Raw genomic sequence first — 10,328 nt, 5'->3', positions numbered from 1 at the left:
CTTACCAATTTGCCGTTATCGTTTTGGGGTTATGCATTAGAAACAACTGCATTCACTTTAAATAGGGCACCATCAAAATCCGTTGAGACGACACCATACGAACTGTGGTATGGCAAAAGGCCAAAGTTGTCGTTTCTTAAAGTTTGGGGATGTGATGCTTATGTCAAAAAGCTTCAGCCTGAAAAGCTGGAACCCAGAGCGGAAAAGTGCGTCTTCATAGGTTACCGAAAAGAGACAGTTGGGTACACCTTCTATCTCAAATCCGAGGGCAAAGTGTTTGTTGCTAAAAACAGGGCTTTTCTCGAGAAGGAGTTTCTCTCGAGAGAATTGAGTGGGAGGAAGATAGAACTTGACGAGGTTGTCGAACCTCTCATCCCTCTGGATGGTGGCGCAGGGCAAGGGGAAACCTCTGTCGTTGCGACGCCAGTTGAGGAGGAAGTTAATGATGATGATCATGAAACTCCGGTTCAAGTTTCTGTCGAACCATGCAGGTCGACGAGACCACGTGCTGCTCCAGAGTGGTACGGTAATCCCGTCTTATCAATCATGTTGTTGGACAACAATGAACCTGCAAATTATGAAGAAGCAATGGTGTGTCCAGATTCCAACAAATGGCTAGAAGCCATGAAGTCCGAGATAGGATCCATGTATGAGAACAAAGTGTGGACTTTGGAAGTACTGCCTGAGCGCCGCAAGGCTATTCAGAACAAATGGATCTTTAAGAGGAAGACGGACGCTGACGGCAATGTGACCGTTTATAAAGCTCGACTTGTGGCAAAGGGTTTTTCACAAGTTCAAGGAGTTGACTACGATGAGACATTCTCACCCGTAGCGATGCTTAAGTCCGTTAGAATCATGTTAGCAATAGCTGCATTTTTCAATTATGAAATCTGGCAGATGGATGTCAAAATGGCGTTCCTTAACGGTTTCCTTAAGGAATAATTGTATATAATGCAACCCGAAGGTTTTGTCGATCCTAAGAATGCTAACAAGGTGTGCAAGCTCCAGCGATCCATTTATGGACTGGTGCAAGCATCTCGGAGTTGGAACAAACGCTTTGATGAGGTGATCAAAGCATTTGGGTTTATACAAGTGGTTGGAGAATCTTGTATTTACAAGAAAGTGAGTGGGAGCTCTGTGGCGTTTCTAATATTATATGTGGATGACATATTGCTGATTGGAAACAACGTAGAGTTTTTGGAGCGCATAAAGGATTACTTGAATAAAAGTTTCTCTATGAAGGACCTAGGAGAAGCTGCTTACATCCTAGGCATTAAGATCTACACGGATAGATCAAAACGCCTGATAGGACTTTCACAAAGCACATACCTTGATAAGGTTTTGAAGAGGTTCAAAATGGAACAGTCCAAGAAAGGGTTCTTGCCAGTTTTACAAGGTACGAGATTGAGCATATGCGCACTGTCCCCTATGCTTCAGCCATAGGTTCTATCATGTATGCAATGCTGTGCACTAGACCGGACGTTAGCCTGGCCATAAGTATGGCAGGTAGGTTGCAGAGTAATCCAGGAGTGGATCACTGGACGGCGGTCAAGAATATCCTGAAGTACCTGAAAAGGACTAAGGAGATGTTTCTCATGTATGGAGGTGACGAAGAGCTCTCCGTAAAAGGTTACGTCCATGCAAGCTTTGACACAGATCTGGACGACTCTACGTCGCAAACCGGATACGTATTTATTCTTAATGGGGGTGCGGTAAGCTGGTGCAGTTCCAAGCAAAGCGTCGTAGCAGATTCTACATGTGAAGCGGAGTACATGGCTGCCTCGGAGGCGGCTAAGGAGGGTGTCTGGATGAAGCAATTCATGACGGATCTTGGAGTGGTGCCAAGCGCACTGAATCCAATAACCTTGTCCTGTGACAACACGGGTGCCATTGCCTTAGCAAAGGAACCATGGTTTCACAAGAAGTCCAGACACATCAAACGACGCTTCAACCTCATCCGCGACTACGTCGAAGGGGAGGACGTAAATATATGCAAAGTGCACACGGATCTGAATGTAGCAGACCCGTTGACTAAACCTCTTCCACGGGCAAAGCATGATCAACACCAGAACTGTATGGGTGTTAGATTTATTACAATGTAATTCGCATGATGATGTGAGGGCTAGATTATTGACTCTAGTGCAAGTGGGAGACTGTTGGAACTATGCCCTAGAGGCAATAATAAATATAGTTATTATTATAATTCATGTATCAAGATAATCGTTTATTATCCATGCTATAATTGTATTGAATGAAGACTCATTTACATGTGTGGATACATAGACAAAACATTGTCCCTAGCAAGCCTCTAGTTGGCTAGCCAGTTGATCAAAGATAGTCAGTGTCTTCTGATTATGAACAAGGTGTTGTTGCTTGATAACTGGATCACGTCATCAGGAGAATCACGTGATGGACTAGACCCAAACTAATAGACGTAGCATGTTGATCGTGTCATTTTGTTGCTACTATTTTTCTGCGTGTCAAGTATTTGTTCCTATGACCATGAGATCATATAACTCACTAACACCGGAGGAATACTTAGTGTGTATCAAACATTGCAACCTAACTGGGTGACTATAAAGATGCTCTACAGGTATCTCCGAAGGTGTTCGTTGAGTTAGTATGGATCAAGACTGGGATTTGTCACTCCGTGTGACGGAGAGGTATCTCGGGGCCCACTCGATAATACAACATCACGCACAAGCCTTGCAAGCAATGTGACTTAGTGTAAGTTGCGGTATCTTGTATTACGGAACGAGTAAGGAGACTTGCCGATAAACGAGATTGAAATAGGTATGCGGATACTGACGATCGAATCTCGGGCACGTAACATACCGAAGGACAAAGGGAATGACATACGGGATTATATGAATCCTTGGCACTGAGGTTCAAACGATAAGATCTTCGTAGAATATGTAGGATCCAATATGGGCATCCAGGTCCCGCTATTGGATATTGACCGAGGAGTCTCTCGGGTCATGTCTACATAGTTCTCGAACCCGCAGGGTCTGCACACTTAAGGTTCGACGTTGTTTTATGCATATTTGAGTTATATGGTTGGTTACCGAATGTTGTTCGGAGTCCCAGATGAGATCACGGACGTCACGAGGGTTTCTGGAATGGTCCGGAAATGAAGATTGATATATAGGATGACCTCATTTGATTACCGGAAGGTTTCCGGAGTTACCGGGAATGTACCGGGAATGACGAATGGGTTACGGGAGTTCACCGGGGGGGGGGCAACCCACCCCGGGAAAGCCCATAGGCCTTGGGGGTGGCACACCAGCCCTTAGTGGACTGGTGGGACAGCCCAAGAAGGCCCTATGCGCCATAAGAAGAAAATCAAAGAGAAAATAAAAAAAGGAGGAGGTGGGAAAGGGAAGAATGACTCCACCCACCAAACCAAGTTGGACTCGGTTTGGGGGGAGAGACCTTCCCCCCTTGGCTCGGCCGACCCCCTTGGGGCTCCTTGAGCCCCAAGGCAAGGCTCCCCCTCTTCCCCCTATATATACGAAGGTTTTAGGGCTTATTTGAGACGACTTTTCCACGGCAGCCCGACCACATACCTTCACGGTTTTTCCTCTAGATCGCGTTTCTACGGAGCTCGGGCGGAGCCCTGCTGAGACAAGATCATCACCAACCTCCGGAGCTCCGTCACGCTGCTGGAGAACTCTTCTACCTCTCCGTCTCTCTTGCTGGATCAAGAAGGCCGAGATCATCGTCGAGCTGTACGTGTGCTGAACGCGGAGGTGTCGTCCGTTCGGCACTAGATCGTGGGACTGATCGCGGGACGGTTCGCGGGGCGGATCGAGGGACGTGAGGACGTTCCACTAAATCAACTGCGTTCACTAACGCTTCTGTAGTACGGTCTACAAGGGTACGTAGATCACACATCCCCTCTCGTAGATGGACATCACCATGATAGGTCTTCGTGCGCGTAGGAAAATTTTTGTTTCCCATGCGATGTTCCCCAACAGTCACGGCGCTTCAGAGCTTCTCGACATCGAGCGACAGGCTTAGGAGCTTCAGGGAGCTTCAGCGGAGCTGTTGCGCGGATCAGGAGAGAGGAAGAGAGGCTGGAGCGACTGCTAGCGCGAGCTCCAGCTCGCGATCATCGCGATCGAGAGGGGGATAGAGCAGGGGGGCGAATGGAGAGGGCGAGAGCTCGGGGATGGAGCGCAGGGATCTTATCCCTCCCCTCCAGCGCATCAGGGCGAGGCACGCGAGCCCACATCTGCGTGGGCGCGCCGGGAGGAGCGGCGGCCACCTCCTGCTCCGACTGGCAGGAGGTAGACGACAAGGGAAGGTGGGCTGGGCAAGAGCACTAGATAGTGTTTTTGCATTTTTTTTCTTCCTTCAGTTTCTGTTTATTCGTTCTGACATTTGTTTTTATTTATTTTTAGCTCTAAAACCAAATCAAAATAGTTTGAAATATACTGGGGTGTTAGTTGGAATATTTCCTACCACATATAAAGTTTTCAACATTTTTGGAAACTTTGAAATATTTGAGATCAAATATATAGTTGATTTCAGTAGCTTTTAACTTAAATTTAAAATGCCAAAAGTAGTTTGAATATAAGTTTCACCCCTGATATCTTGTTTTCTACATTTATTAGAAAATGTGAACTTTTATAATGGCCATTTTGGATTCATTGATTTTGGCAATAGTTGTATTTCTTTTGAATAAAGAGTGGCTAGGGTTTTGCTTTGGATTTCACTACTTCTTTTGAGTGTATTTCCATTTCTTGAATGCAATGAAAGAAGACATTCCAGGGATGTGACAACTCACCCCCACTCAAAAGAATCTCGTCCCGAGATTTAGAAGTCGTCGGGAATAGCGCGGGATACTCAAGTCGGAGACGATGCTCTCTTTCCCATGTTGCTTCTTTTTCAGAATGATTTGACCATTGAACTTTAAGAAACTTGAGGTTTCGACATCGAGTGGTACGCTCAGCTTGATCTAGAATACGCATAGGGTATTCTCGGTATGAAAGGTTATCTTGGAGATCAAGTGTTTCGTGGTCCACTTCACGGATAGGATCCGAAAAGCAACGCCTGAGTTGCGAGACGTGGAAAACATCATGAACCTTGGAAAGATGCGGAGGAAGTTCCAATTGGTAGGCAACTTCTCCTCGTTTGGCAAGAATGCGAAAAGCACCGATATAACGAGGAGCCAACTTGCCCTTGATACCGAAACGATGGGTTCCCTTCAAAGGTGTAACCCGAAGGTAAGCCTTCTCATCAACTTCAAAGGCCACAGCCTTATGATGATGATCATATTGGCTCTTTTGACGAGACTGGGCTGTTTTTAACTTTTCACGAATAACGCGAACTTGCTCTTCTGCATCCTGGATCATATCCGGACCAAAGAGTTGCCTCTCTCCGGTTTCTGACCAATTAAGAGGTGTTCGACATCTTCGTCCATAGAGAACTTCAAAAGGAGCTTTGCCCAAGCTTGGTTGATAACTATTGTTATAGGCAAATTCGGCGAATGGAAGGCACTTCTCCCAATTCATACCGAACGATATAACACAAGCTCGGAGCATATCTTCTAGGACTTGACTCACTCTTTCTACTTGACCACTTGATTGAGGATGGAAAGCAGTGCTAAAAGATAAGTGAGTCCCCATGGTATTCTGAAAAATCTCCCAGAAGCGAGAAGTAAAGATACTTCCACGGTCCGAGTTAATCTCGAGAGGAACACCATGAAGAGACACTATTCGAGAGATATATAACTCTGCTAGCTCGCTAGGTGTTATACTCTCATGAACTGGAAGAAAATGAGCTAATTTGGAAAGACGGTTGATGATCACAAAGATAGCATTATTTCCTTTCTTGGTCTTGGCAAATCCGGTGATGAAATCCATATAGACTTTATCCACTACAAGAAATATACTAATACACGACGCTACATTTTCGTCGCTACATCGTCACGGTTTTTAATTTACGACGATCTTACGACGAAAAACGAAGCGTCAAAAACTGACAGCAACGACGTTTTTATCGAAATCGTCGTAACTTTTACGATGATTCCTCGATCATCGTAACCTTTACGACGATCCTAAATCGTCGTTGGCATCTAACCCAATCCTATGTGGCAGTCCTACGTGGCAAAATTACGACGAAATCAAAACGTCATGGTTGAAATCAGCCCAACCCATTTAATTGATCACATGGGCTGATTTTATTTTTTTGGGCTTTTACTTATTATGCTTCTTTTTGGGCCTTAACTTATTTACAACCACTTATAGTATTTTTTTTGAATTTTTTTGTATCATTATAATTTGGGCCCTAGCCTTTTCGTGCCCAAATACATTTGGTCCAGTTTCAGATTTGGCCTTTTTTCATTTTTGAATTCAGCAACTTTTTGTTCCAGAACTTGGTTTCATTTCTATTTGTTAGGCCTTTTCAACCCAATTATTTGTCCAATATTAAATCAAACACTATTTCATATTCAAATCAAGAAAACTCCAAGTCGAATTAAAATCATCCATCATATAACATCACATAATACATCTCCCAGGTTTACATAACACAATAACTCATCTCATGAATACATTTCCTTACACATGAATAGACGGAGTTACACAATAGAACAATGACACATCTGCTACTATCCCAACAGTACAATGGACTTCATTTCACTCTCTTATGAGACATGCTCGAGATGCGACAACTTGCCATCCTACAAGAACATTACACTGCATATGAATCAATCAAACGGAAATAAATATAAAAAATATTAGAAATAAAAAGATTTGTATTCATCCTGAAGATGATGTTAAAAGAAATGCGAACAAAAGTGCGAGACATATGCACTTAGTTTTTTTTGTGAGAGGAAGTTCTGCACGCATAGACACTGTACCACACCATTCAAGATAATTAACAGAAAGTGGGCATAAACATAGGCCAAGTTCAAATCAAAATATGTAATTGTGAAGCCAAATCAAACAAACGAATATGTTTAGCCAACCAAGGAGGAGAGCACTAACCAAACAATGCTTCCTAGCTAGCTAGTACACTAGAACGTGACCATCCAACATGCATACACGCATCATGCAAGAACATATATGAACATTTTTCTGTAAGGGGGACATCAAGACCTTGTTTTTGAACATATATGACTAAAGAGCTCTTGAACGAGTTCTGGTCATCAAGTATATAAATCAAGAAATGCTCCAGTTCTAATTTATTCTAGTATTTTTACTTCTAATTTATTCCAGTATTTTTTGACATGTGTGATGCTACTGTTTTTTGGAAACATGGAGTACAAGTATTTTTGGAAACATAAAAGAACATGATTTATTACCCTGGAGACTAGAAAAGAGTTGTTCTGAGCATTGTTACTCGAGCGAAGAGGATGACTAAAAGCGTTCAATGGTTGAGAATATACCAACAACTTCGAACTCTCCTAACGAAAGATTCAAGTGCTGGAAACCTAGAAGCGGGGCAGATTATACAGTTACCTGAGTGGAGTAAGGGACCGTTTCCAACATAGGAATTTCAAAGGAATCAGTCCATTTCCTGCATGAACATAAATTAAAGTTAGTGTTCAAAACTTAGCAAGTTTGTGTTAAGAACTTGAGCTCCTTACTAAAAAACATAATGTACAACAGTTTGGCCACACCAAAACGTATAGTATTTTTTATTACTACTACTATATGGCTAGATTGAACTACTACGTCTCGTCTGGCAAGCTGACAATTAAATTGAGTGTACTGGAGTATACTGATGCAACTAGATTTGCATCCATCGCCTTTAAAAATCACATGGAAGGACATGCCACCGGAGTCCAGTACCCAACAACCAATGATGCGGTTCACACTGACAGTAAAAGAAAACAAATTAAACTTGTATAGATGTAGACATGTGGTCGGATGGTGGCTCAGTCTGCTGTCCAAGTAACCAATTTTAACCGATATAAGTTTAAGGTTTGTCTCCATGTTGCCAATAATGCACCTTTTAAAGAATTGATTTGCATACTGCAGAATATTTCAATTAAAGTAAGAGTAAAACATGTTGCTATAGTTAATAAGGTAAGATGCCAGGCTGACCAGTCAAGAAATCTGAAGCAAAAACAAGGTTTCCAGCAGAAAAAGAAAAAAGCTAAGGCATTCCCATCAATGTTTGGCTTCAATCAACATGCCATTCTTTTTAGGAAGACAAATAGATAAGCAATAAGCAATACTCACTGCTAAATTTAGTGTGTTGTGTATTTCGATTGACAAGCAGATAAGCAATACTCACTCTAGGCTACCAGCACTAGCTAAACCAAGCATCAGTTTTAAAAAGCTCTGTTTAAGATACTTCAACAATGGGTGACATCTCAGTAGCATCTACTTGTAACATCATATGCTTAGCTAACAAACTCCATTGTGTACCACAATAACAGAACCACCTCAAGCATATCTACAACAATATATATAAAGTGATGGCATGCCTAGCATCAGTTTTTTAAAACTCGATTTTATATACATCAAAGACCAAAAAAGTTCTGAGTGTTCTATATGTATCACATCCTCTGCTCAGCACTCCATCATCATAATAGTGTTATTGAACTCACCATCATGGTCGCTGGTGTCATGGACAACCTTGGCCAATTGCAGCATGGTGAACTCACCGGGGTTGCCCAAGTTGAATGGCCCAATGTGATCACCTTCCATCAGCCTCATCAACCCCTCAACCTAGAAGAGTGCTATTTTAGAAAGCGCATACCAGATAGCATAGCCATTATTATTGTTCACTGATGGTTAGAGATGACCTACCAAATCAGAAATGTATTGGAAACTCATGGTGTGCTTGCCATCGCCGTAAACTGTTAAAGGCTCCTTCCTTAGCGCCTGCCATTATATTAACATAGAGCATTCGGGTGTTAGTTCCGAAATGAAAAGAAACTTGCGGTTTTTAAACTAGCAGAGCAACAACGCTGTGTGTTTACCTGAGCAACAAAGTTGCTGACAACATGGCCATCGTCAATGCACATGCACGGGCCATAGGTGTTAAGGATCCGAGCAATCCTAACCTGAATAGTGAACACAACAAAATACACCAATCACTACACATACATACCTATTTTTATACAGATGGAATGGAAATTTCAGTGCTTGCAACAATATATTAGTATAACACAAATGACAAAATACCTCAAGGTTGGCACCACGGTGGTAGTCCATGGTCAAGGTTTTAGCTGTAAGCTTCCCCTCGTCGTAGCAACTCCTGACACCTGTTGTCCAGAGAAACATACATACACATCAGTGGTACTTCTCTGGAGAAAGAGTAATACTACGTTCTATATGTAATGAATTTAAACTGTACATGACAAATGCATTCATAGAAAATGGAGCAACGACTAGTTGTAGCAATCTATCCCAACAAACTTCCATCCTTTTATGCTTGTTCTCTTAATTGTTTTAAGAGTCTTGGTTGTTAGATGTTTGGTCAAGCGCAAGCATATACAGTTTTGCCCCACACCTTCTTCCTTTACTAGGAAGGGATCCCGATCCACCATGTGGCACACTTCACCTACCAGAATTGTCCCTTTCCAGCAGAAAGAATCAAACCATGCAATAGGCCACCCCCATCTAGATTTTATTTTTTTATTGTATTTTTTACTGTATTTTTTAATTTACACTCTGAACATTGCAATTTTTCTACTAGCTCATCAAGAGGCTTCCCGCAATCAAGTGCCTCTAGCCTAGCCAGATCAGATTTCCGCTCAATCATCTGAAGTAAAAGGATACCAAATGCATCAAAAACTGACTTACATGTGAAAAAAGTACCAGGTTTTACAAATTTAAGATCAAAAGAAGATTTAATTACATTTACTCATCTAGTATAAAAAGGCTATCATCCATATAGAAAGCAGGTCTTATAGAAGACTAAACACGACACATATTTCCTCCATGCGGTTCTTAATTGCTATTTTTTGAATCACTTTCTGGGGTACATACACAGAGTGTACTACTGCGGCACACCATTACCCTCTTCAAGAGGGAATCCCTGGGCGCTCGCTGGTAATGCCCACGTCGACGCAAGGTAATCCCTGGGCACTCACTGCGGCAAACCTGTTGAATGAATTTGGATCCATAAATGTGATTGATGAACCAAGACTATGAAGAAAAGTAGTTTGACATTTTTTGTATTATAAATCTATGCCAAATGTTGAGACTAAAAATAAAAACAGTACATGAAGGCACCTGGAGGGTGGAGCAGGAGCTCACTTGGAGCTTAGGTGCTTTGCCCCCCATCTACGTTCCAAATAAAATGGATGGTGAATGAGCAAGGGGAGGGTCGAGAGGGTGAGGACAAGCAAAGTAGCACGCACAAGG

The 10,328-nt window shown here is 42.5% G+C and overlaps 1 protein-coding gene and 1 pseudogene across 1 annotated transcript; both read right to left on the bottom strand.

Annotated features, from left to right (window-relative positions):
• Positions 1 to 8,272: 8,272 nt before the first annotated feature.
• On the bottom strand, positions 8,273 to 8,358 carry LOC123414368 (annotated as a pseudogene).
• Positions 8,359 to 8,525: 167 nt separating this feature from the next.
• On the bottom strand, positions 8,526 to 9,309 carry LOC123409255 (UDP-glucuronic acid decarboxylase 4-like). The gene is made up of 4 exons (XM_045102205.1): positions 9,144 to 9,309; positions 8,939 to 9,022; positions 8,766 to 8,840; positions 8,526 to 8,684 (listed from the first exon to the last, which is right to left on the bottom strand). The coding sequence occupies exons 1-4, from the start codon at positions 9,240 to 9,242 to the stop codon at positions 8,526 to 8,528; spliced, it is 417 nt and encodes a 138-aa protein (XP_044958140.1). The 5' UTR covers positions 9,243 to 9,309.
• Between the last annotated feature and the right edge of the window lie 1,019 nt (positions 9,310 to 10,328).

The sequence above is a fragment of the Hordeum vulgare genome, chromosome 7H, assembly GCF_904849725.1.
Source record: "Hordeum vulgare subsp. vulgare chromosome 7H, MorexV3_pseudomolecules_assembly, whole genome shotgun sequence".
Classification (NCBI taxonomy): Eukaryota; Viridiplantae; Streptophyta; class Magnoliopsida; order Poales; family Poaceae; genus Hordeum; species Hordeum vulgare.
Note: the sequence above shows the minus strand (reverse complement) of the source record. Positions and strands in the feature narration are given on the sequence as shown.

Excerpts from the sequence above, each read along its gene's own strand:
- LOC123409255 (XM_045102205.1), bottom strand. The coding sequence starts at position 9,242 with ATGTTTCTCTGGACAACAGGTGTCAGGAGTTGCTACGACGAGGGGAAG. Across the intron at positions 8,841-8,938 it reads TCAGCAACTTTGTTGCTCAG|GCGCTAAGGAAGGAGCCTTT; the intron begins GTAAACACACAG and ends ATATAATGGCAG. Across the intron at positions 8,685-8,765 it reads TCCAATACATTTCTGATTTG|GTTGAGGGGTTGATGAGGCT; the intron begins GTAGGTCATCTC and ends GCACTCTTCTAG.